Genomic DNA, 27,452 nt, shown 5'->3' with positions numbered 1-27,452 from the left:
TCCATGGGCAAAATGGGAATGGCCATTCCCGAAAATCATGCACACACCCAGCACTGTTGGTGGTAAAGCTGCAGTGAATGGCACTTTTATCCAGAAGTTATTTGGATAAATTCTGGTTAAATTCTTTACTGGTGTGTTAATAGAAAGCACTGGGCAGGAGGTGATTGCACTGTATGCTTATGAATATCTTCATGTTGGTAACATTTTTATTAAAATTTTTCCTTCTGGAGGCATGTTGCTGCATGGGAATCTCAGCTTCCACACATTTTACACTTCAAAGGAAAAATCCAGCTGTGTGCCTTGGTCTCGAAGATTAAACTTGAAAACTTAAATTTAGAAATTAATGTTGACAAATGTAGACAGATGTCCAAATTGGTTTCCTTTAAAGTTGTATTAGATTTTAAATCTTTTTAGTGTGAGTTCCCTTGGTTTTTATAATTGTTTTGCATTGTTCTGCCACAAGCACAGAACTGCAGGGCTGCAGCAGGTACTGAAGCAGAGGAGAGCAGTCCCTGAGCCACAGTCCACGAGCAGAGGCAAATCTCCTAAATCTCTGTGCTCCTACAGCAGCTGAGGTGCTCAGAGGGGGCAGGGCCAGCACTGCTCTGGTATGGCTCACATGACTGTAATATTCATCTTGTAATAAGAATCTCTCCTACACATAATTCTGGTGGGAATGAAAATTTCCCAGTAAACCTCTTAGCAAGGCTGCTGAATTAAAGAGAGGAGGTAGCTCTCAGGTGGTGAAGCCTGCCTGAATCACACAATCTCTGCAGGAGCTGCAGTGCCTGGGCACATCCTAGCGCTGCTTGTCAGCTGCTGGTGTGCCAGTGGCCCCATTCCCACCCAGGAGTCCCATGGGATTTGCCTTCTCGCTCAGAGTGAACACATCCAGCACGCTGCAGCTGTGGGTGAAGCCAGGGATGTGCTTTGTGTCCAAGCTGAGCGATCTCCTGCATGAAAGGGGAGCCCACTCGAGCAGCCCCGTCCTCCTGGGCTGCACAGCTGTGCAAGGAGTGGACCTGGGAAAGAACGGTGCTTTTGTGCAGCACAGTTATGTGTTTAACATAATAAATGTTTATTGTCCTCTGGAGCAAAGGAGCAATAGGCTAAATTATAGCCCGGGGAGGGAAAGCTAGAATCATGAGGTATAGGCTGTTAATTATCTTTTTTTTTTTAGCTGTCATAATGTACTGGCGTTTGCCTGCAGCTCCCCCCTTCCCATTGCTCCATTACCTCCACCAGCACTATCTCTAAAATATCTGCTTCCCCTTCCACTGGGCCCTCCTCCTCCCTGGCCTCCTGCTCTTTCATTTGTAAGGCATCTCTGGCCTCCTGAGAGATTTGTGACTTCTCTCCCAGCAGCCGCTCGCGGTGATAAAGGCCCTCAGACTGCCTCTCTCTGATTAATCAGCCCTCGTGCAGCCTCGATAGGGTGTTAATTTGTAAACTCAGTGGACAGGCAACTGTGATAAGCCTCTGCAGCTGCTGTGTGTCTGCCGGGGGGATGGGCAGATAAGGCTTCAGCCCTGGGATGCAGCCAAGAAATATTTTGGAGCAGTGAATTAGAAACAACAACAACAAAAGAGCCTTCTGCAGAGGCACTCCTTTGAGGTTGCTGTGGGTAAGACAGCAAGTTTCAATGGCAGCAGACAAGAGCTGCTTTCCTGATAAGCTCCCTGACCCCCCAGGCCCGGGAAAGGGCCACGTCAGGATTGCATCCTCAGTGGGAAATTGTGTCAGAGGGATGTCCGTGTGCCACAGAGGGATGTCCATGTGTCACATGCCATGGTCTGGGCTAGGAGGACAATGCCATCTTCCCTGTGCCTCATGTCCTCACTGCAGTTAACCTGAAGCTTTTCAGAGAATTTGATGCTGGTTTGTCAGGGCTGTCTGGCATGACGTGTCACCTGCAAGGAAGGGATGGACACGAAGGGTGTCCAGAACAGCATCGGTGGCAAATGATTTCTGAGCACCCTTAAATGTTTGCTCTGTGATATGGTTCACATAAAACTCTATACAGCATTCACTGTGTATCCAGTGTATGGATTAAAAACAAGAATACAGCATTTTCCCTAGAGAGCAGACCATGCTGAGTGCTCCGAGACCACAGAGTAGTGCTCTGAGAAATAGCAAAGCTGGGGGTTAAGCTCTGGAATACCCAGGCAGATTGGAAAAGGCTGCAGTGATGACAGGCATGTATTCTGTTTGTCTGCTCAAGGAGGTTATGTTGAATGTTTCTGGTGTGTTCATGCAATTTTCCCTTTTTTATTGATTTGATTATGTTTTCTTCAAAAATTGAAAGGAGGAGATATTTTACTGAATTTTTATCAGTGCTTTGGTTCAGCTGAATCCTAATGATCCTGCCATCGTTGGCCTCCCTAATTGTTCTAATATTATCTGACAACATGCAACAGACGATGGAAGCAGTTCCTTCCCTGTCTGCCAATGCAGGTTGTTATTCAGTTCATTTTTGAACTGCAGCAATCCTCAGACAGACAGTGACCTTTTTATGAAATCAAATGCCTTGCAAAACCCTCTTGGTCTCTGAACTGTGATTTATAGCCATTTGTGTTGGAGAAAGCTGCAGGTGGGATTTGGGTGACACATAATTGGTTAAAAGATAAAATAAAATGAAGGTTGCCCTGCTGGTACAGTGATGGCAGGAGCTACAGGAATGAATTGCTTGGCAGTGCAGAGCCTGGCCCTCCTCCTCCCGCCCTCCTCCGCCGCTTGCCAAGTCCTGTCTGGCAGGCCATTACAATGATAAATGCAGGTAGCTGGCAAAGACCACAGCTGAGAGTTTGTTCTAGCATGCCAAGCCCTGCTTGGCATTCCCAGTTGGTGCCAGCATTTGCACTCTTACTCAGTTTGACGGAAACCAGGACATGAGGTGTGAATTTATGTCCGCATCCTTCCAGGAGAGAGTTGGGATAATGAAATGCCAAGGCAGCCCTGGGAGCAGCAGTGTAATTTGGTAGGTACCAAACAACAGTCTGCCACCTGTCATTCGCAGCACAGTCCCTGCTCTCCCCCATCGCTCTTCCCACAGTGCAGCCTTTGAATTATAAGAAGTTTTAGGTAGTTCTGCAAAGAGCGCTCACCGTTCCCTCTGATTTAGTGCAAATAAAAAAAACCATATCCCCGCCAAATAGATGGGCTGACTAGATAGGATCAAGCTGTAATGACAATAATACAAACGGCTGTAGCAGTGTGTTACACAGCGTTCCCAACCTTTCCCACCTGAAGGAAGGTTTTCCCTTACATTTGTAGCAAAAGATAAATCAAATCTCTGCTTGCCTAACTGTCTGGGCAATGAAAAAACATTTGAATGTGGAAGTGTAGGCTGAAGTCTGTTTTGGGAAGGGGTCAGCTCTCTGAGAAGGGCATGAGGGCTCTGGTGTTTGGGATGTTTTAAAGCAGGCCACACAAAACCCTTTTCTCAGTGTGTCATGGAGAACTGAGTTTCCCTGGCTGTGGTGTGTATCAGTTCCCTTAACAGGGACACATCACTGCCTCCAACTTACACTGAGAGCTGCAGCCTCACCCAGTGGCACATCCAGACTGTCCTCTGGATGCCATTGATAGACCAGAACACCCAGGAGCATATGAACATGTGCTATGGGGAAATCGGTGCTGATTAAAGTGGAAAATAGCAATGAAGGTAAATTTGGTAGTGGCTGGGGAGCTGAGGCTTGCAGGAGGAAGATCCTGAGATAAAGACCAAGTGCACCCTAATTTAAATTAGGACACACAGGCACACTAACATTAAGCAAGTATTTTGGCTGGTTTTAATGAGGGACAGCTGGAAATTTTCTTTCCTTGTTGGCGTCTCTGGAAGCAACTGAGGAACCTTCTGCAGCTGTCTGACGAGGTGAGGTCCAGGAACTCCCCAGCTTCCTCCCTTCTCCTCCTTCACTAAATTTCTTTTCAGTACATGTATCTATTTATTTATTTATTGGAGCTGAGCTGGGAAGGAGAGGGAGTTTGATCTTTTCCTTTGGGAGTCAGCAACTGCTCAGAGGAAGATGAATCATAAAGCATCACTAATGGAGGGGATGGGAAGGGGAGAACTCTGGGCTGCAGCCATTCCCCAGGGGCTGGGGGGATGCTTTGAGGGGAGAGGGAAGAGGAGCTAGCAGGCTGTGCCCGAGGCTCTGATGGCAGACATGCTGTAGGTCAGGTGTCCCCCTGTGTCAGGATTCAGTCACCCTTTGTCAGGGAAGAGGCACATCTGTGCAATAACACACCACAGCAGCCTGTGTGTAAGAATTACTGCTGCTGCTGCTGCTCGATTGAAACTGGTTTGTTCAGTCCCATGATGGTTGTAAAATGATGAGGAACATGCTCAGGGTTCAAAACATTGTCAGTTGAAGCTTACCACTGTCTTGCCAAAAGAGGACCAAAACAAGATGTCAAACTTGTGAAGGAGCAATGAGCTTGGTTCCTCACTGCCCTGCACCGCGTTTCCTTCGGTGCCTTCCACTCCTCATCCACTGTGCCTCCCATTCCCTTGCCATTGTGTGAAGTCAGTGTAATTCAGTGGTGAATTAGCACCAGTGATCTCTGCTTCTAGGCTCTCTATGGCCTAATTTAATCTGTGTTCCCAGACTCGTGCTGGCTTCTCAAAGGGGCTGTTGCAGAAAACAGTCATGGTTATATAAACTGCTGAGAGAAATGAGCATTCTTGGAAGAAGAAGTGACAAAGAGGCGAGTGCATGGTGACAGTCCCTTCCAGAGCAGTACTGAGTGTGTGTGTGCTAAATGAATGAATGTAGGAGGTAACCTAAACAAGTGTGTTGCTATATGGAAGTAGAATCCAAGAAACATTTTGTTTCTGGTGAGCATTCTATAGAGTAAAGTCATGAAAGATACAGAAGGCCATCACTACCTCTCAGAGATGGCCTTGAATCATAACTGAGCTAGAAGTATCTGTGACATTTAAGGCATTGCCCAATCAATAAGTAGTTGCTGGTTTGGACTGTTTGTGCTGCATGTTTTACTGTGATGTGTTTGGTGTAACTGAAGGTACAAGTGTATCTTCAGGATTGCTGGAAAGGTGGAGGCTCTTGCTTTGGGATTATTTATTATTAGTCCTTATTTGCACTAGAAGTAACAGACAGAATTTCATAAATTATTCCAACTATCATCTGTAACCAGATTTTTCAGCACAACCTGGTCACCATTCAGGTTTCTAAATGGATTTTTGGAAGTGCTCTATACCCAGTAGCTCCAGTCAGGCTGATGCCCCAAAGGCAGCTGCTGAGTGCTGAGCCCTCTTGAAAGCCCAGTCTATAAATTCTGTGGGAAGATAATCACAGTGTGGATTTGTAGAAGTCCTGTTCCCTCTTGCCTAATCCCTCACACAGCTGGGCTGTGCTGTGTCCCAGCCAGCTGTGTACCACAAAGCTGGATATTCCTGGTAGGTTCACAAAAATGATTGAGTTGCAGGTCTGACTTTTCTTTTGTCTTCTTAACTGAGCTGAGGTTTCTCTCCAAAACTAATGCAGGTTTTGGAAAGACCGTAGGCTACCTTGAAACATCCCCTCACAATGCAGGCAGTGTTACCCATGGGCTGCTTCTATATCCTGAAATGTGTAGAGTACTTTGTTGGTCTTAAGGGGGATTTTTACATTGGGTTTTTGTGTGCATGTGTGCTATTTCTAGGCTACTCTTGCACCTTTCCATATGTATCAATTTCCATTTCCTACAGAAGAATCACAACCCAAACAATACCTTCCTGTTTTAGTTATTGTTCTCATATTACTGGGTGAGGGGTCTGGTATGAATGACTTGCAGAGTGAGCTGCAGAGTAGTGAAGCAGTTCTGACATGCTGAAATTCTCTGCTGGACAAGCGATCAAGTGGCATTGGAGTGGTTGGTAAAAGCAAGGGATACAGATCAAAGGAAGGAATGAAAATTGCTCCAAAATTTTCAGGTAGTGTCCGTGCTTTATGCTAAAACTTTCTTGAAGCCTATCCAGCACTTCTAGTTTGGAAATCTCCCAGAGAAGGGTTTTCTTGTGAGCTTTTTAGTGCTTGCTAAGTTCAGTAATTGTGCAAAGAGTCTCTCTTGAGACTGGCTCTTGGCTGTCTAGTAGATAGGCAGCCATCCAGATCTAAAATTTAAGCTGTATTTTACTGTCTCCTTCTTCTGCCTGCTGTACTGGACTCACTTGGAGGGAATGCTTGGCTCTTGCCCTGTGCATGACACACATACCCAGTCCCTAACGCTACTTTGCTTGTTCCCTGTGAGCCAGAACTGCAGCCTTATTAGCAGCTTCCCAGTGTCTTGCTGTCAGGCTCCTGGAGTGTCAGGCTTGAGTCTGGCGTTTGGTGCTCCAGGAGATGCCATGAAGGTCCACAGAGCCTCTGCTGTTGGTGATAAGGAGCAGTTCTATTCCCTGTTAGCCATTTATAGGCTACGGGTAAAGGGGACAAAAAGAAGTAATTGCTGTGAGGCCTGACATAATTTATAGTGCTGCCTTTGTCAGATGATGTTGTTCTGTTATATATAACCATTAAATTACTAATCTGCAAGAGCTCTTGCACCTTTCAGCTGCCTTGGGTTGGTGGGAACTTGGATGAGGCGTGGACTTCATTATGGCTCACTGCTCACCTTCACTGGAGAGGGTGTGCTACATCCTTTGTGGTTACCACCTCACATTTGAGGAAAAAGCTGCCTTTGCTGGGCTTTTAGTGCTGAAAATTGAATCAGTGTTTATGTGTGCTGGGTTCAAGGGGAGGAAGGGGGAGGGACTGCAGCACTACTCTGCTTGCTCTCCACAAGGCAGAAAAGGGCAGAAATGTTATTTTCCTCTGCAGTGCATTCAGCCTGGTTTCAAGCTGTCACAGAACTGGGTGGAGGCATTTTCCCCTTTCGGTCTAGAGTAGAAAAGAAAGAAAATCAAAAGGTGACAAAGGATTGGTAACTTCACTGAATAAGCCACAAAGGGGACCTGGAAAGCTCGGTGTCATGGAAAGGATGCTGGGTCTTAGGGATTTCAGCAACATGAGGTTGCTGAAAGACCTCAGGAACTGCTGCTCTGGGGACACATGTCAGATATGCTTCAGGTGCCACAGTTGTTACTGGGGACAGTGTGGGACTGTAAGCAGCATTTTTGTGAGCACAAGGCTGTGGTGGGTTCTGTGACTGTGGGCTGTGCCCAGGGCAAGGGAGATGAGCAGCCAGTGAGCAAGGAAGGGTGGAGGAGTCTTCTGTCTGTGAGCTTCAGGCTGGGCAGGTCTTGCTGCCTTGTGCAGCAGCAAAACGGAGCTTGAGGGGTTTGTGAAATGGTCCTTCAGATGGAGACAGGCAGGAGGCAACAAGAGGGGGGAAAAAAGGAAATTTTTAGTTTCATTTTGCAGTCAAAGAACATGTGATTTCCTGCGATGGCTTGAACTCGGCAGAAAAGACTCCAAATGCCTGGTTTTGTTCACATGGGAAGAATTCCACTTTATTAATATTATTTTTAAATCCCTTCTTAAACATATGCAAATGATTTGCTTGGAACAGCAGTATTTGGGAGGGGACTTGTTTTAGCAGATGTATTGGTTTGCTGGATTTTTCCCCTCATTAGTGGGCTCCCTCAGACACATAGGTTTTATTGTACGCTTTCTTTAAAGGGTGACTGATAGGGCTGAATGATGTATTCAGGCTCTTCCTCCCCCAGCTTCCCTCCTGCCTTTACAGCAGCTCACAGAATATCCTATAGCACAGGCGTTCACTGTTTCAGAGTGGTGCTCGTGCCAAAAACTGCTCAGATCTGGAGCTAGAAATCACCAGAAGCGAGAGCAAAAGTTACTGTAAACTCTAGGTGTGAAGGTTTGTGTCTGTGAACTGAAGCTGCGATGTTGAAAACGCTGCTCTGTAAATGTTGACTCTGATTGTGGAAGGCGGTGGCACATGCTGATAGCAGAAGACTGAGCAATAATCCGGCTGTTTTACTTGGTCTTTAAAGTGAATTTTCTGGCTTGACTTCCTTAAATATTGTTTTTATACAGTCTGGACCTGCAGCACTGAGATCTTTGGCTCCCGGCTGAGCCTGCAGTACTGAGGTGCACAAAGGGCAGTGAGTGGTGGCTGACACAAAGTTGGGGCTGTGAGCCCAGACTGTCCAGACCAGGGGAAGCACAAGGCTTCTCCCAGCTGGGGTGGCTGCCTCTGGCCATGGCGGGCTCCCCAGGAAGGGCTCTCCCAAGCAGGCTCCTCTGGAGAGCTGCACACCCCAGCATCTGGACCCGGCACTTAGGATTTGTGGCTCAGCGGCCGATTTACTGCCGGGGCTTTAGTGCAAGCCACGCTGAAGTTTGATTGCCTGTAAAATGGGGGAATCTTATTTATCCACCTGCCACGTGTCCCAGTGCTTGTGGAGTGCTTTGAGAGTAGCCCTGGCTTTGTGTGAGCTGTTAGCATGGGTGAGTTCCCAGAGCCTGCAGATGTGTTCTGCGTCCGTGGTGACTTGGTGTTGATTATAAGTGAAAAATCTCCTAACAATGGGTTGTAAATTCAGAGTTGGCTGTCAAACGTTTTATGCACCACTGTTGTTGCTGCTGTGTGACTCTGTTACACTTTCTTTGCAAACCAGCCTAGGCAAAACGTTGTTTAATCCTGGTTCTTCCTCTCTTTAATCCATGCAGTGAAGGGATCGTGCAGGTAACTGATTTTCCCTAAGATTTTAGGATCTTTTTGCTGAGCTGTGTAACGATCATACATGCCACAGCTACACGTGCAGCTTTGTCGTGGACATAATTCAGAATTTTTTTCTTATGTGTCTCAGCCTCAACCTATTTTTCATGTTGTTTTCCCTCTCTTTTTTATACATTTGCATTAAGTAAGACATTCAGTGCTTGCAGTGCCACTTTTCTTAGAAGTAACATTAATGGATCACTCTTGCTTCTTACTATATCTCATGCAGAACTTCTTGCATTTTACTATTTGTTTTTTTCCTTCTGAGTCGTCATTTAAAATATATAGCAATGTAATACAATTTGTAGTGCTCTTTATCATGCAAATCTCCCAAGGCACCTTAGAATAAAATCAATAAAATCAAAAATAAAATCAACTTAGTTCAGCCATGTGTTGAATTAATTAATTGTTTTTAAAGCAGAGCCAGGGGGAAAAGGCTTTTTTCACTTTCAGTATCTTTTGCTCGTCAGCTTTGTATTTCACCCATTTTATTCATGCAGCAGTCAGTGCCTACACGTTGATGATACTTTCTTGTAGACGGTAGTAATGTTGATGGTGCTCCTGCTCCCAGACCAGCTTTGATTCTGGAGAGGCTGCTTGCTATTTTATCAGATAGCGAGGAGGAAAAGCTCATGCTGAAATCGGTTGGCTGCTTGATATCAGTGGGGGAAGGAAAGGAAGCCATCAAATTAACTCATAAAAGCTTTAGTTACGATGAATGGACTTTTTTTTCCCTGTCTGTCGTTATCATCTTGTCTGTAACCCAGTGACCCTGATTATCATGAAGCTGTTTACAAGGTTTAGGTTAATTGGATTTCTTTAACTGTTTCCCAGAGCTGTGAGGAGCACAAATACACTGCTGTGAAGTTCAGACAGCATAGTGCAACCCAGTCTGCAAGGATACGGGCTTCTTCCAAGAGGAAGTCGTTTTATTTCATACTCAACTAAGTGCATAGCAGCATGTACCTATCATTTGGCATAATATTGAACAACACCCTCCTTCATACAGATGTGTTCAGTTGCAACTTGTGTTTCCAATACACAAATTACATTTTGCATGTTCAGCAAGAATTGAGCTTATTTTCAGTGAGAGAGCCTTTGAAATGTGTTTTGGTTTGGTTTCTTTTTTTTTTTTTCCTTCAGCTTGATAGCAGTTTCACTGGTTTTGTTTTTATACGAGGAATCATGGATAAAATAGCTGTGCATTGCATGGCTGCCTTAAACAAACGAGACAGGAGGATGTAGTTGGGTGAGATCAGGACAGTCCTCTTGCTTGGCTTTCATCTCCTCAGGATGCATGCTCGTTCTTTAATGGCACAACATTGCACCCTCCAGGTGCAATGCGCAACTGCAGGTCTCCAGATAACCCACTTGTTTTATGAGCTGTGTTTTTGTGAGCAAGCCTTCCCAATTTCTCCTCCACGATTATTCACCCTCTCTTTCTCTTCCTTTTTCAGGCTTCTGTAGGCTCTGAGAAGCTGTTCTCCCCTGCAGCAAATAAAGGTAAGTGATCTGGAGAAATGCTTTCCTTATCTTAAGCGAGAGATTTGGGTTGTGAATCCGTCTCGTGTGAATAGCAGGACATCAGTTTTGCCAGAGCCTGTAGCTTGGCCACACACATTGTCATAAAGATCAGCTTTACAGGCTTGTGATGATTTAAGTTAAAATTTAGAGCTGCATTGTCTCAGTGTGGGGTGGGACTTCTTCCCTTCCAGTAAGATTTGTATTAAGTGTCTTGGAGAGAGGGATTACTGACAAAGGAGAAATCAGTCCTTACTGTAGGGGATGTGCTACTCCCTCTAATACAATCAAATCCTCATTTCTTTTAAACAAATCAGTGTTTCAGTGCTGCCTGTGTCATCCTGACAAGGGCTTGCACAGTGCCAGTGCCCACGGAGCATTTGTGCCTGCACAACATCTCAGTTCTCCAGGACGCAGTGGAGGGTGCTCAGCACTGCACAGCTCCACTCCTGCTTTTAATGACAGTCACCTGTGAGAGGCACTGGGTGTTGCTAAGAGACTGCCTCGCTCCACAGCCCCTTGGGGGGCACAGCCATGGATCTCTAAATACGCCCAGCACAGCCATAAAACCAGGCTGCTCTGCTCTGTGTGTTCCCAGGGATAATCTCACCGAGATGGATACTGGGCCGAAATGCCAAAGAAACAGCCTTGGAGGAGGCAAACTGTGGTACACAGTGGAAAGTGTTGTGCTGGAAATGGTTCCACTTTGTCATGCTAGGAGGTTTGTGTGGCTCCAAATTAATTGCCAGGGCTTGTGGCTGTCTGCAGCATCCCCTGCATTGAGCTGCAAAACAGAATCAGTTCATAGCAGTAGTGGATGTTAGGGGCATGCAGATACCCCCGATAGGGGAGATGAGGCCCATCAAGAAGAAGTGATGAAATAAACTTCTTGCATTATTTCAGTGGGGCCAAGAAAGGAACAATTTGCAGTTGTGTAGGAGTAGGTGCTGGACATGGAAAGGCGTTTTGGTGGTTGTGTACTCCATCACCTGGATCTAGGCCCAGTTTTTAGCTGGGCTCTTCAGCAGCAGTAACTATTAGGAATTCTCTTTCTTTCCAAGCTTTGCAGATTTTCAATGCCAAATGTGGAAACCGATGACAAGCCCATTATGTTATTACATTTGTAGATATTTTTACAAAAGTATGCAGCTTTATCTGGGGGAAAGAGGGAAATTTAAACAAATGGTGGGGAAGAACATTTCTCTTCTCTCACTTGGCTTGCTGATAAGGCAAACCAGATTGCCCATATGGCACTGCCTCAGCAAAACAAAAATCTTGCCATCCTGCATAATGCCTGGCACAGAGATCTGCTAGAGAGGCTTATGTTGAAGCGTTAGCAGCTTTGTTGGCTCCTCCTTGTGCTGAAGCAAGATCCCCCACCCCTTCATATCATGGAGCAGCTCAGCAACATGAGTTTTCAAAATACCTCCCTATCAGGAAGTTAAATGTGTGAATGCCTGTGAATTTGCTGTCTTGAAGTTTGTGTTCAGTGCTGTTTATATCCCTATAATTTCAGCCTGTTCCTGTTTGCTTTAATGTGGGTGTACACATTGCCAGCTTTGGGTTCAGATCATGGGTTTTATCTCAGTTTTCTCTTTTACCCTGGCCCTGTACCTTGCTTATGGCATGGCCTGCCGTCATGGGCAAGCTCTCCTGGGGCTACCTCAGCATTTGGCACTTGGCTTGACAGGTGAGAGAAATCCGCCTCAGCAAAGATACTGTGCAGAAACCCAAACAGTGCTAAATTTTACCCCTCGCCCTGTTATCACTCCCTCGATGCAAGAGCCAGATTTGTCTCTTGCACATGCAAATGAACGCCGCTCCTACACGACCAGGCCCGGGGATGCCATATGGCCGGGAGAAAGTGACTTTCAAAGCGTTGCACTTAAATTCCTTTTGTGAGATAAGAGCGTTGATTTAAGGCCGTGTTCTCCGGGGCTGGAGCCCTGGTGGCTCTGTGGGGAGGGGATTAGCTCAGCACGGTTTCCTGGTGGGCACACGCATGGCGCGGCACGCGCTCGGCCTCTCCCGTGGGCATTTGCGCCGTGCCCTTCTTTTGTAAACACCGGCAGCCTTTTTGGAGAGATATTAGCTAGCAAACGTGCAGCATCCATGCTGCAGCTTTTATTGAGGGTAACCAGGCTTCTAAAACACATAAAGTGGATTCATTGTCTGGTGCAAGTCCCCGTGTTCCCAGCCCATTGTTTGGTGCAAGCCCCTCTGTTCCCACAAACTTTCCCTGGGGATGTGTTTGGCCCTGTGTGTTTGTTTTATGCCGTCCTAGTTTATCAGCAGCTTAGCAATGCAATTAAGTATTAAGATAGGCAGGTTACGCTTATTTGAGGCTGGAACAGCTGTAAAATGTAACCTTTGACCGCGTTTGAGAGCTCCACAAAGGGCCGGAGGAGCAGCGTCCTTTGTCTGGGGCTCTCTGGGTAATGTTTGCCTTTGCCCCCTCCCCGGTGGGGCCACGGTGGTGGCCGTGCTCCTCCTGCTGACACCAGCTCATCTGCAGCAGCAGATGCACGGCGGGCATGTCCACTTTGGGGACCAGGCACTATTATGCTGCAGAGAGAGGTGTCCTGACCCGGGATGACCTCACTAGTCACAGCTGTGAAATAGGCTGAATGGGGCACTTTGAGCTTCCAGCAGAAGAGGAGATTAAATCCTCTGTGTGAGGAAATCATAATTAAAAGTAAGGGCAGAGGAGCCCTGATCTGCTCTGCTGACAGTCTTTGTTTTCTGAGGCAGAAAAGTGTTTGTTTGGCCGACTTGTCGCCGCAGTACAGAGTTACAAGGGCATTTGCTGCCGAGGGCCGGGTGCTGCATCCTCCTGGAGAATAAATCAATAAACAAATAATAAAGGTCTGTTTGCTCTCTCATGCAGCTCCTTTCTCACAGGAATCTGCCAGCCAGCCCTTCCTTTTCCTGAAGGGCAAGTACCAGGGAAGGCAGGGGAAGCATAGGCAAAGGCCAAACCTGTCCCTCTGTCTCCAGGTAGGAGCATGCGGCAGAGGAGCGATGATCGGATGAGTTGTGGGGCTGAGGAGCTGAGAGGGACAGTCACCCCTAAGTCATGGCAAGGACCTCCTCCTGCCTGTGATCATATTTTGAAGTGGTGTTTGGGGTAGGATAGTTGTTATTTGCTGGACATCAGCATTGGGTCCTCACTGCTCCTCCCTCCAGCTGTGGGCTTCCCTCGTGGGTCTGGCTGGAGGCAGCTGAGCAATCCTTGCAGCAGTCCTTGCTCTAGAGCTGCTGTATGCCAGGGAAAGCAGGAGAGGTTTGTACCACAATAGCCTTGCAGCTGCAGCCCAGGTGACCTGCTGAGTCCCCAGTGTTTGAAGCCAAGGCCACTGCAGCAGTGAGAGTGAAATGGATGTCTTAAAAGAGGTGTTCTCTTGCTTGATTTGATAGGTCAGAGGCTCCAGGGAGGAAAACCTCCATTGAAAAGTGGAGCCTGGGCAGCAGCCAGGTCTCTCCATTCATAACCCCAGGCAGGCTGTGGGTGGGGAGGTGCCTGTGAGATGAAAGAGGTGTCCAGGAGCCCCTGGGGCATGAGATGCCCATGGAGGAGCCAGACCTGCACAGCCCCGTCTGCCCTGCAGCCCTGGGAGGCACTGGGCAGCAGTGAGGGGGAAAAGAGCTTTGAAGTCTGTTGAGAACAGCGTGTTGCTCCTATCTCTGGATCCAAATCAAGCTGGGCACGGAGGGAGCAGTGTAATCCATCTGTCTGGTGGCACACAGTGGCTGGCCAGGACCCAGCCCTGCCCTGGCTGCTGGGGGCTCGCTGAGCTCCATGCCTCAATTTCCCCCTCCTGCAGAATGAAGACTAATGCTTGTCAGCCAAGTGCGCTCAGAGACTTAATTAATGAATGTTTGTCAAGCGATTTATCAAGAGATCCTTTTAATGAGAGATTCCATAAACAGTGCAAGGCTTCATTTTCATGGCAATAATAAATGACAGTGAAAGTAAGTCTTATCCTTCCCCCGCATATGCACCCCCCAGGAAAAAAGATTGCTTACCCTCCGCTCTTACTTCTCCCTGGGTTTCTAGGCAGAGGGCTTTGAAGTGCTATCTTTCATCATGAACTGTACACATCCTCAAAGCTCTAAAGCTCACAGCCTGTGTCTTATCCCTCTGACAAGAGGGAGGCAAGCTTTCTCGGCATGCAGGTCATAATTGTCAGCCATGGGATGTGCCGCAGCCACCCGCCCCAGCGGGCTAATGCAGCTTATGCTTCTTTGAAGTTCCCTCCCTTTATTTTCTGTCCTCTTGACCACAAAACTGTGCCTTGGGCCAGCAAGAGAGATTTCTTGTTCAGAGACGACACTGAGCCCTGACAAGCACATCTGAACCAGAGAAGAACCCTTGTTCCTCTGAGATCACTGCTCCATAATGTTGTTGCCTTAAGGGGACTGTCTCTCCTTTTTCTCTCTGCTTCTTCTCTTCCTTTTTCTTATTCTTTTTTTTTTTTCTTTAATTCAGCACTAAACTGTCACACTAAATCATTTTAAAAGCTGGAACTACAAAACCTCCAGTGTAGGACATGCTGTTAAAAGCTGATGGTTATTACTGTGAGATGGGGTGAGAGGGGAAAGGAGGGGCACGGGGGGCAGGGGCAGGATGGGAGAGCAGCAAGTCAGCTCTCCAGGAGGAACCTGTGAGTGCCTGGTGAAGCAGAAAACAACCTGAATGCAGCTGGGCTCAGAACAGCGTGCTTGGCACAGGTTTGCAGCAGCACAGCTCAGAGGATGCTCAGCCCTGACAGGGGAACCAGGAGCTCAAGGAGTGCCTGCACATCTTGGTGCTGTCCCCCAGGCTCTGTCTCCAGCTCTCAGGGTCAGAGCCCCCCTGTCTGGGCTAGAAGAGCACCTCCTGTAATCAAGCCCACCTCTCCTTCAGGGCTTTACCTTGCTGTGCCAGGAGAGAGGGCTTTCCATCACTGCAGGGTCTGCACAGACAGAGCACACAAGTCTCAGCGCACCTGGCCAGGCACTCAGCTGTGTTTTACATGAATGGAGGTCAGCAGAGATGCCGTAAATTTTCCCAGTTTTCTTGTGTGGGGTCCACCGTGGGATCTGAGCTGCATCCTGTCTCTTGATCTCCGCTTTATCCCCATGTTCTGCTTAGATTTTGATGAGGTCACCATCTTGTGCTTGATTACCTGCGCAGCCTGGGAGCTTGAGGGGGATGATAATTTACAGCTGAAGCTTTGGACAAGAGTCCACCATGATTACAGGCATGCAAAAATTTCCACAGCAGCATCTGTAATAATAAATAAAATAAGTAATGCATTTATTTAGATAGCAACCATATTGCTATGATTTATACAGTGCTCAGGATGCTCTGCAGCTGCTCTGCTCCCCATGCTGCATCTCTGGTGATTTTATCACAAGCTTACAAGACTCTGGTTTTTTCATGAAACCCAGGCCCTCAGAGGATTGTACCAAAATCTAAGATTTAATTTCGTTATTTAGGCAAGACTTCAGTCTTCCTGACTACAGGGAAGAGCCTAAGATTTTTGATTCTTCTGTGCTTCAGAGCCAACAGGCAGTCATAAAGAAGCCCAAATACTTTGGTTTCAATCTTGTTTTAAAGATAGTGATCTGTAAATGCTGCTGCGTTTGGCAATACTGGATACCCTGAGTTTAATGATAAATCCAGTGTGAGCCCATCCCAGCATCCTCTTTTTGGAAAGTCCCATCTAGTTTTGCCACCAGGATGAGCGAATTAGCTTTCTTGCATGTCTATAAACATAATTATACGGTGGTCTGAGAAGGAGGACTTTGATTTTCAAAAAGCATGGGTGGTGACCAAGATAATCATCCAAGTCACAGCCAGTTGCCCACATTTCAAATCAAAACTAAACACAGAAAATAGTGCAGTAAATGCAGTCTTTCAGTATTGTAGTTTTCCTATTTTGCAGGCTAGGCTCTGGGAAGCTCAGCCTTCTCTTTGGGAATGGGAACGCACTCAGTCCCCCCTGTTGGCTATTTGGTGTGTATTTATTAGTCCAGGCTGTGGCCATCCCTATCTGCAGCAGCAGCCTGTGAAATTATGATGGACAAGCAAGAGACCACTCACCGTAATAACCGCACTGTCCGGTCAGTTTGGTAAAACTCAGGCTGCAGAAGTGGATAATTTATTAACTTTGACACAAGCTGAGTGTTGTGTGGCTCCCAGAGTGAGAGCTGCCTCGTGCAGGCCGGCAGGGTCTGCTTGCACCCGTGGCCATATGGTTTGCACAGCCATCCCCAGGCTGCTCCCCTTGCATAGAGCTTTCTTTGTAGCTCCAGGCTGCAGCCAGGAGAGTTGAAAAGTTGAATTATAAACATTTCCAGGCCTTCTGGTTGGTATCTTGTGTTTTGTTTTCTTACTTTAAGGATGTGGTGGAGTATGTTGCTGCATTCCTGTCAGTGGGATTAGAATGAATAGAAGCAATACTGTAGGAGATAAAATGTGTTTAATTATTTATTTGAGAATTACAGACTGAAATTGCTTTTTGATTTAAAGCTTCCAAGTCATGGATATGTTTTTGGAGTAGAGAGAGACTCACAGAAACATATATATGCACAATTATCTAGGGTAATGTAAGAAGTCTCTTTGCTCAACTGCCCTTCCTCCACAGAATTTGTTAATTTCCTTAAAGATTTTAAATTTCAAATGCGGCTTTGTTAAGTATTACAGAAAGCTAACAGCATGCTGTGCCTTGCCCACCAAAATGTAAATAAAATAAATAGAGTCTTCGTTGTATAAATGTTATGAAGTGGGTGGTTTATTTTCTTTAATTATACTTTTTATTTAAAATAAACCATAAAAGCTAAATATTATATATCCTGAACGGGCCAGCACAAGCTCATATTGACTGAGTAGGCACATTCTAGCTTTTCTCAGTTCATGTAAAAGTAGATAAAAGGACCATCAAACTGTAAATCAGAAGAAAAAGATAGAAATTCCTTCCAAGTGCCTGTAGTAGTTTACATTGCCTAGGCTTTTAAAGGACATTTGAAAGATACCATCTTTTTACTCCTTGTTTGTAGTTTGTTTTTCTTTTTTCTCGAGTAGCAAAAGCCAGTGGGTAAAGTCCCAGTGCTGTCTCCAGCTGTGGTCCCTGGTTGCATTTCAGCACAGAAGGATGCTGTAGGGGGGGTGATGTTAAGAGCAGCAGTTGCAACCCCCACAAAACCATTGGGTCTTCTCAATTCTGCGTTTAAAATACCTCAGAGACATGTTTTATTCATGGAAGACTGTGTAAAGCTTCGGTTTCTGAGAAAATTAAACGCTGGGTGTAAGCCTGATTCCCTGTTGCACAGGGCGAGCAGTGCAGGGCGAGGGGAGGTGTCTGCTGTGGGTCTGAGCACATCCCAGGATTTAAATCGGCCTTGCTCCTTGCAGGGGAGAGTCCTCGCTCTCTCCAGCTGCCCAGCCTGAGACCCTGCCCAGCCCAGGCTTGTGCTGCTTTTCCCAGCTCTGGTGCCCGTTTTGAGCTGCTCTGCTGCTGTGTTAGAGGAGCAGTTTGTCAGGGCGCCGTGGGCTCTGTGACAGCCCACTGGGGACTGCTGCAGCCCCTCCTCGCCCCACTGCTCACCAGCACAGAGCAGGGCAGCCTGGCCGTCCACCAGGGATCTGACAGGGCCGTGCTGGTGAGGGGGAGCTGGGTCTGACCCCGGGTCAGCTGGTGTTTCCTTCTGGGCAATCAATGGCAGTGATCAATGAGACCAGGCCGTGCTGTTTAATTGCAAATGGATCTGGCTACTCTTTTGTGTGCAGTCTGTAAGTCCCAGCAAGAGACCTCAGAACCGAGGATGCTGTCAGCTTGTCCCTGCTTCTCCTGCTCCTCTCACTGCCCCTCTGGAGGCTGAGTCCTTCCTTCCTTCCTCCCAGGGCAGGGATGGGGCTGACAGCAGGACCCTGCTGTCCTCATCAGCCTCTAGCAGTTCATGCTGTTCCTGCTTTGGGCTTGATTTTTCTGTATTAGCTTCATTTGAAATCAGTGCTGTGAGCTCTCTGTTCCTGTCCTGTGGGATGTAGGAGGGATGCCAGGTTTGGGTTTTCTTTCAGCCATGGGGTTGCTGCCGTTTTCTTCCTTAATAACTGTGCGAGCCATGCATGCATGTGCTCGCTGCTTCCCTCACCTCCCTGCCTCTCTGGCCATCCTTCCTGCTAACAAGGGCTGAGCACATTCCCCGTGGAGCCTGTTAATGTTGCTGCTGAGCTGCCTGGGGACTCGCAGCATGAGGCTTTCCTTCCATCTCTGCTGCTCCGGGCACTCGGCCCCGGTTCAGCCAGGTAAAGCCATACTGACTCCATTGACTTCCCTCTGTTTATTTGGGTTTACACCAGTGTATAAGAGCAGGACTTGGCAGAGTGTTTCTGTTTGCGTGTCTGTGTTTCTGAAAAGGATACCTGTTCTAGTTTGTTGGGTTTTTTCCCCAAACAGTAAATATTTTCTTGTAAATCGCTGGGAGAGAAAAGTGACTACAGTGCTTTTAGTTCATGTAGTTGCTTTAAATGGATGGCAAAGACTTGCAGGAGGTAATAGGAAATTAAAATCTTTTAACCATCCTGCAAAATTTATTGCGGAATTATATCCCCACTCTGGGATTCTGTCGGACAGTTCAAAAAGCCTTTTGAAAGGTTCTTGTTCACCATTAAATTTTTAAAGTTATTGAAGTAATTTTATGGAACCCTATTAAGTTTCTGAAAAAACACACTGGTTTCATCACTAATAAATTCTTAAAGGCTTATCCATAAGGGAATAGTCAGAGTTCCAGATCTCTCTCCAATGAAGTGGACATTAACATTTTGCCCTGTTGGAGATATATTCTTAAAAAATGTCAGCAAGGTGAGTGGCAGAGAGTGTGATTGCACACAAGTACATCCTCAAGCACTGTGTTAGGTGCTTTGTCAGTCAACCCCACTGGAGTTAGGGTGAAGAATTTAGAAAGTGGATGTTTGTTTGTATTAAAAGGCAAGGAAGAAGATTGTAGATGCATCTATACAGATAAATCCTGGTGTGGTGTTAAACTTAGGCCCTGGCATCTGTTTCTGAGCACCCTCATGTTCAAGAGAGGTTGCAGCCTTCTCAGAAAGAGACACAGAGAAGCCTGGAAGTCCCTGTGTCTCAGGCACTCGTGGTGCTTTCAAAAAATGCAAAATAATGCGTTCACTGTGCTTTCACACCACATCCAGAAAAGCACACAGAAACTTCCTCCCAGTGAAAGCAGAGCATCAAGCTGGCTTTGTGCTTCACTTAGTGCTCACAAGCCCCTTTGGTGTGTGAGTGCAGAGCCACCTGATGCACAGCAAACGGGCTAGCAGGGAAATAAAATTGTGTAATTGCCAGTTTCCTTCAATTCCGCTCCCTCCCCGTTGTGCATAAAGGAGCCTATTTAAGTCTCAGCTGGAGTGAGCCTTGGTAATAAGCAGACATCTATGAACCTGCGTCTGCTGCTGGTGTCTGCTGGGTTTGTTCTGCATTTCCATATTTATTGGTGATCCAGTTTTGGGAGAGATCTGCCTGAATGCTCAGTGTCCCATACTGTGTAACCTGTGGGAGATGAGTTTGTCCCGTGAGTCCTCATCCTTGGGACATTTGGGAAGTGCAGGACCAGGCAGCATCACCAGAGCTTACATCAATGTGCAAACCCACCCCAGGCTGTGTTGGCTTGCAAAGCCAGAGCTGCTCCCTGGGAAGCTCAGTGCAAGGCAGGGTGGCAGAAAAGGGCCAGCCTTGCTGGATGGAGCAGCCAGCATGTTAATGGTTCTCAGTATTGTGTTATTTGGCTTCCAGACAGCTGAGCTGTCCCCAGCCACTTGCTTTGTACATGGCTGGCCTTCTCTGGGCACAGGAGAGGTGCTCACAGTGCAAGCTCTGCAGAGGCAACCTGATTTAATACAGGCTTAATGGCTGGAGGAAGAAATTTACAGGGCGAGCATTGAATGTTTATACAATAATGAACATGTCATTATTTTTGTTATTGAACCAGTCTTTGAAACTGAGCTAGAAATATGCAACCAACAACTAGAATATGTTCATTGCATTCTGTACTGATCAATTTAGTAACCAGAGTAGAGCAGATTATTTTATGCCTTTCATTGTATCAACAAAAATGTTCTGTGAGCATAATGTACCTTTTGGCCTGAAATATTTTTGTGTTCCAGGCCAGTCTCTGGGCTCTCTATGTCATTCTAGCAGTATGTGCTGCAAAGCTGCCTTCAGCAGACATCTGGGGACTCCCCCCTGCCTGGCAGCACGCTCAGCCAAGCTTAGTCCTGAGGCCAGGGCAGAGAAGGGCCTGTCTCAGTGGCTGTGAGCAGCAGAGCACCCTTTGCCAGCCACGCAGGTGGGAGTCATTCAGAGGCCTCTGAAGGCTCTCCAGATGGCTCTGTGAGCTGTACCAGGAGTTCAGATGGCCCCAGAGTCCGTGTCAGTCATCTCAATGCTGGTCCAGTGAGAGATGCTGCCCAGGCTATGCTGCTTGCATCTCTCACAGTAATGCCACTGCTTCACACTAACAGGCTAGCATGGCTACATGAAGAGCCAGAGCTTGAAAACCCTGCCAGAGAAGCTCTCTCCTTTTCTCTCATCAATTCTCTCCTCCCAAAGATTGAAGGGAACTGGGTCTAGGTTTTTGGCTCAGACCCCTGCCTGCTGCATACATTTCCTCCACCAAATGGACACAACTATAAACCTCTTTCTGCATCATTTCCTGCAGGCCTGTACTAAACATGCCACCCAGGTGTCCCCGTGTAAAGCCACTTCTTGCTGTGTCTGCTTCTGTTGCTGCTGGCAGACTTGCCTTTGCGTGCTCACGGCAGGGCTCCCATCACAGCGTGTTAATTTTAAACAAACAAAGGCTGCATTTTGATTTGGAAGGGACTTTCCCATCAGTTTGTGTCAGAGTTTTCTTTTAAAAGGAAAGGCTGGATTTTGTTTTGTTTTATTTTCTGTTTTCTTCTCTTTTAATATGATCCCTGCAATTTTGTTTTCACTGAAATATTGACTGGCAGCATTGCAAATTGCCTGCATGCAGTCAGGAGCTTGCCAGCACTTTCTTACTCAGCTAGCCGTCAAGGTTGTGGATTCCACCACAATCGGTGCCAGGAAAGCTGTTGATCAAAAATATTCCTAACATCTGTGAGTCCTCTCCATCCAAATGAGATGTAGTTACATTCTCCTTTTCCCTTCGCTCCTTCCAAAGTGTTGCTTCAGACACCTAGAAAGCCCTGGTTGCAAATCATAAGCTGATCTCTGTTTGATTTGCAGCTCCGTTTCCAGCTCTGTCGAAATCCAATATAAACTTCTGAGTGCCCTTCCCCCAAGCATAATAAGTGAAAAATATCTGCCTCCAAAGGGAGAGCAGATGGGTTTTCTTTGCCCTGAGCATCATTCGATCCAGATGCTGTCCCATGCTGTCTATGGCCACTGTGGTCGCAGGCCAACAAGGAGGGTCTTGTGTGGGTGGGGAGAGAGGACAGGGTGCAGAGGAGGCTGCTGACGTGCCCAAAGCCTCTCACACGTGTGTGTGTGTGTGTGTGTGTGTGTGTGTGTGTGTGTGCAATTCTGCCAGTGCAAGGACGGGACTGGGGGCGGGAGAGGGAAAAGCCTGATTTCCCTTCCCCCCTGTTCCTACCACCACCACCAATTCACAAGCCAACTATTAAATAATTAACGTGCCCAGTGGGGCAGGAGGAATCAAAAGCTGTTGTGTTCCCAAGTTTTCTCTGGCTCTGGGAGGCACGTCTCGCTGTGTATTCTGGCACCTCCGAGCGGCTTTTCCTCCCTCCTTCGCCTCCCCCTTATTATCCTGAATGTGTGCTGGAGAGGGAAGTGGCGTTCCCAGCCCAGCGGGGGATGCCTGTTATTTCAGACTAGCAACAGGGGAAAAGGAACAGCCTGTTGCCTGATTGATGTTTGTTTTTTGTGGACAGACACCAAAGGTTCATTAGAGACGGAAGGTTTGGGAGGAGGGGGGCGGCGGCGGGGGAGACGCTCGCTCTTAAGGAACTATTGTACCCCTGTGCACTAACCTGGGCCTGCACTCTCTGTGACTCCTGTGAATGTCTCAGCTGTACCATTCTGGCCCTGGCAGCTTTAGGAAAATATACACGCCACAGAGGTTCCAGTGAAAGCCCTGCAATGAGGGGGGGTCAGGGGAAAAGGAAGGGGAGGAGAGAACAATGCCGTAGGTTTTGCTGTAATTAATTTCAAATGTGCTGCTCATCTCTTCTCCTCGGGTTTCAAAGGGAACAAGGGGAGCTTGCAGGGCTTTTCCTACCACAGCTGCATCTTTCCAGAGGTGGGCTTGGAAAGGCATCTTTCCTTCCATCTGTGGGTTTGACCAGTGTGGCAGTGTGGAATGCCAAGGGCAGCACAAACCAACACTGAAAATTATGTGCTGTCCAGAGGTGGAGGGGAAGGAAGGGTGTGGAGGAGCTTCTCATCTTACCACACTGGGTAGATGAAGCTGGAGAGACTGAGGAGGTTGGTACTGGGTAAAGCAGATTTCTCTGCAAAGAGTTAGGACAGCACTTTTCCTTGAATAACAAACATTGCTGTATGGTTCTGTTGGTCCTGAAATGCTGTCAGGTTTTGGTGCAGGTGAACTGCTACAAAGCTTTTAAAGGTTTGGTCAAACTCTCAATCTCTTGGTGACTTCATGCCATTGAAAAATCTCACTTCTTAATTGGGTGGTGGCTAATAAGTTTAGTGTTAAGCCTTTCGTATTATGGCACCTTGAGTTGAAACAGTTTATTCTGATTTCTGTGTCTGAAATCTCATCTGTTGGACTGTGCTGTATCACACACAAAATAGGAGCTTGGCATCTGCCATAGGGCACTGTCCTTGTCCTTTGCCTTCAGGCCTTAGTATCAGTGAAGTCACACAATTGCAGCAGTAAAGAGAAGCAAAATGGGCCTCTTAGACTATTGACCTCACTCCCCTCAACAAGATAACCAGATGCTAATTTGATAGCACTATGAATCTTAGCCAGAAAAATCGGTAAAACAGAAACTTAAATTACACTAAATTACTGTTACTGCTTTAACAGCTCTATTTTCAAATTGTTTCTTGCTCAGAAGCTTGCACTGAACCCTGGTGCTGGTGGATAATGACCTCTTGTTTAAACACGTGGCTACTTTACGACCCTTAGCTCTTAGAAAAACCAACCTCCGTATCGGGCGGTGGATATTTCTGAAGTTTGCCCATAAGGAAAACATTTCTACAGGGTGATTGAAGAAAGTGTTCTCTTTTCTGGTCAGGAACCAATTCAGTGCAGCCACAACATGCTGAATACCCCAGAGGTATTGAGGTGGGCGTTGTTTGTAGTACAGTCCTCTCCAGGATGCCAGGGCTGGTGTGTGACAAGTAGAGCGTGACCATACAGTGATAAATGTTTCTGTGGTTCTTTGGGAGGGATGTAAATACTGCAGGGCTGTTCCAGGCTCTGTAAATGGAGTGTGTTGGGTTTTGTAGTCTTACAAACTAAATGGACTTTCTGGCACTGGTGTGGGGCTGGCTGCTGAAAAGCTGGTCAGTGGTGGAGTTTCACCAAATGTATGTGCAGTGCATGGGGTGGGGTGGGCATAACTCCAGGCTGTGGACAGGCAAAATTGATATGGAGAACCAAAGATATGGGGAGAAGTCCAGAGCTTCTAAATGTGGCCTTGCAGTCTGGAGAAGACTGCGAGGACTTCAGACCTTTTTCTCTATACTTCAGACCTTTTTCTCTATACATTTCTTGTGGAGGAAAGGGAAATCACATTTGGAGAACATTCAAACCCACTGCCACCCCCTCCTTGTGGAGAGAAACCCATATGAGAAAGGAGGAAGAGCTAAGTCCAGGTTTAATTTCCTGATCCTCCTCCATAAGAAGAAATATCCCTTCCTTTTAACTCTTGAAGAATCAATTGCATTGGCCACATCCATAGTGAAGTATCCCTTAGTTCACATCCAGATAAACCTGGATTCCAGCATTTGCTCCTGATCATGGATGTTTTTGCACCTTGTGCTTGCCAGCAAATACAGGAGAGAAGCAATACCTGAGGTCTCTGCAGAAAGCACACCTATTGCTCTGCCTCCTTTGCCTGTAGCTGGACTGGAGAGCATATCCTGATTCCCTGCACACAGGGAGCAGCCACAGCAGCACTTTGGAGCACAGCAGGGGCGCTTTGAATGCTCGCTCTGAGCCTTGGCCGTGCCTTTCAGCTTGTCGCCTCTCCCCTCATCAGTTTTGACAATAAGGGAAGCAGAAAGGATGGCAGGGCTGGGGAGGGGAGCTAGGCAGCGAGCTGCAGTCCTGAGCTGCAGTCCTTTCCAGCAGAGCTGCTGTCGCCAAGTGCCACACAGCGAGCCCAGCCTTTGCAGCCATGTCCTGGGGGTCCTCTCCAAGCCAGACTTCTGTACCTGTCAGGTGTAAGGCAAGAGATTAAGGTGTGTTGTTCACCTCAGTGTTTTGTGATGTTTCTCTCCAAGGCTGAAGATCAGAAAGTTGCTGTAGAGGGGTTTTGCTGAAGAATAAAAGCAAAGCCCCGGGGAGGGTTTTGCAGGCCTGGCTTTTTGATCTAGCGCAAAACTTTGTTCAAACATTGGATGGTTTCTATGTGTTTGAAAAGGATAGAGGCTTTTGCTGGGTTTGTGAAGCTAGATCTCAAATCCAGGGCAGAAGACAGGCTCAGCCCTTAGCCTGTCCCAACACTGGAGCTGTGCAGTGTTCCTGAAATCCTCCACAAAGCAGGCAGAGCCTCCCTGGCACCCCAGGGGTGTCCATCCTGCAGCTGCAGGGCTGGGTGCCAGGGGGCACAGGGCACACAGGGTGCGCCTGCCATCCCAGCAGCTCCCAGGGCTGCTCAGTAAAACCACAGGAATCAGAATTTTCCTCCCCTTTTATTGGTTACAAATGGTTTTTCTCTCCTTTTGAAGGATTCCTACCACCTGTTCCTGTCAGCCAGCAAGATTTGCTTTAGAAGCTGATCTTAAAAAGGGAGAAGGGAGGGATGGGGTATGTGGGGAGCCTTGAACCACTGAGGGTTTGCCTTTGGAGAGTCACAAGGGAAGAGCAGGAATAGGGAATGCTGTAGGGAGGTATTAAATGAGGCCCTTTTGTTTCACTCCTTGTAGAGCATGAAAATGCCCAAGGCATGAATACTCTGTTAAGATTATTCTTGAACATTTAAATGTCTGTTCTGGTAATTTATAAAATGAAGGGGAGGGAAATGCCTTACACAAGGAAGAAAAGGGAGACCTTTACTGGCATCCAGCACTGGTAACGGGGGAGTTGTTCTCTGCTGCTGTGGGAACAGGGGCAGAAGGTGGATTTATCTTGTGGATGCAGAAAAGCTTCGGTCCCCAGAGATGTGGTGTGGCATTGGAGAGGCTGACTGCTCCCTCGGTGTCTTTTTCCTCCTTTCATCATGGGGAATATCTTTGCTTCTTTCCTGCCTCTCATGGCTGTGTTCAGCCTTAAAAGAGGACAGGATTTTTCAGAAACATGTAGCACCCAGCAGAAGGGGAATCTGGCTTTGATTTTAACAAATTCATGGGAAGAAACATACTCATTCAGAGTAGGTTCTCTGAGCCTCTGGCAGGCTGAGAGCTTGTTGGGAACAGCCCAGCTCAGAGCCAGCCTGCCTGCAAAACAAAGGGCTGAGGAGAGCCCTCCAAAAACACAGGAGTACTTGCTGTCTGTGAGATTGTTCCATAATTTCCCCTGCTTCCCATCTCTATATATAAAATAATGGGTGCTCTGTCCCTCCTGGCCTCATTGCTGTTTGTGGAGTGACCATAAGGTAGAATGTGATAGCCCAGTCATTGCCATCAGCCATGAGCATAACCTGTAACAAAAGCCCTGTTGTTTGTGTTTTTCTTGTGACAATTTCCCCACTCTGAGGTCCACAAGCCCAGCATGGACCAGTGCTACTATTCTCTGTCTCCTGGGAGCGCTGACAGTGCAAAGCAAATATAGGTCACTTCTCTGCTAGGGTGAGGAATCAGGGGGATGGTGTGGATTTCATTACTTTCAGATATTTGGGCTAGAGGCTCTCATGCTGTCAGAGCTGAATCAACTCTCAGCCAGTTTGCACGCAACATATGTGATAGATTTTGCAAATGAATATGTTAATGTGGGAGGAGGTGGTTTTCCCTGAAACCAACTGCTGGCACTTTGGAGTGTTGTCCTCAAAAACAAAACCATATTGTGTCCTCAAAACCAAAACCAGTGGCACCAGCGCTTGGATTCTGCCCCTTGAGAGATGAGGCATTTCATTTGTACTCGTTGAATTGATTAACCATTTTGAGGTCCATTAGAAGAAATGCATTTCCCCTCCCTGCAAGGATCTGTGATGTCATCTCCAGTTAGTTTGATATGAGCAAAAATACCCAAAACCATTGCTGCAGGGCTGAGATGAGGAACTGCATCACTGCACTTCCCTGTGAGCCTCTTTGGTACAGAATTGCTTCTTACTGGGCTGATTTCCTATCAGTTGCAGATACTTGTATTTCTGAGCCCTGCCTGGTGCAGAGGGCAGAACTCCTCCAGGCTCTGGGATCTGCAGTTGATGGGGAGCCAGGTGACTCTGGGTTAGAGATGCAACTCTCAATTCTGACTTCACAGAGACCTGCTTGAAAGAAAATACAGATTTAATGAGTGAATGGTGATGTCTGCTGTGCTAAAGGGGAGTGGGAACTCTCAAGAATTAGCTTAGACCCCACTTTCCTCTCCTAATGTGCAAGAATCTGGGAATACAGGAATTTGCCAAACCCAAGTAACTGCTTAGTGCTGGACTCTAGGCATGTTTGTGTGTGTGCAGTTTGGAAAAACTGTGACATGGAGAGGACTTGAAGGAAAAATTTAGAGTGATTTCAGTGGGATTGTTGGTACACATGGCAAACATGTAAAAACAAGATTATGAATTATGCAGCAATTACTGTCTCGGAAAAGTATCTGCAGGCTAAGCCCACATACTTACTTGTCTCTTTCACCCAATATTGAAATGAAAATGTGCAGCAGTTTCAGAGCAGACTGTTCCTGTGATTATCCTTGCAGAGGTCTGAGCCGGTCCCTGTTTGTTGTGGAGAGGTTGGATGTGGCAGTGCCTGCCCAGTTCCAGCTCAGAGGGTGACATGGGGATTGTGAGAGCTGTGGCTGTGCCTGGGCAGTGGGAGAGCTCTGAGCTGTGTGGTTTTGGGGCTCCTGCAGACCCCAGGCACCAAGAAAGCCAAATGCCTCAGTAGGGCAGT

General features: G+C 47.1%; 1 protein-coding gene across 16 annotated transcripts in view; it reads left to right on the top strand.

Moving 5' to 3' along the window:
- The window catches only part of FBRSL1 (fibrosin like 1), a 497,701-nt gene that overhangs the window by 431,873 nt on the left and 38,376 nt on the right, over nt 1–27,452 (top strand). For all 16 annotated transcript variants that reach the window (XM_054288699.1, XM_054288697.1, XM_054288692.1 and 13 more), the window contains one exon: nt 10,146–10,191. In XM_054288699.1, the coding sequence (XP_054144674.1) occupies nt 10,146–10,191 (46 nt within the window). The remainder of the gene's footprint in view (nt 1–10,145; nt 10,192–27,452) is intronic.

Source organism: Melozone crissalis, unplaced genomic scaffold (assembly GCF_028551555.1).
Source record: "Melozone crissalis strain CALT ecotype California unplaced genomic scaffold, PUWL_Pcris_2 ptg000063l_1, whole genome shotgun sequence".
NCBI lineage: Eukaryota > Metazoa > Chordata > Aves > Passeriformes > Passerellidae > Melozone > Melozone crissalis.
This window is presented reverse-complemented; position numbering and strand designations above follow the sequence as displayed.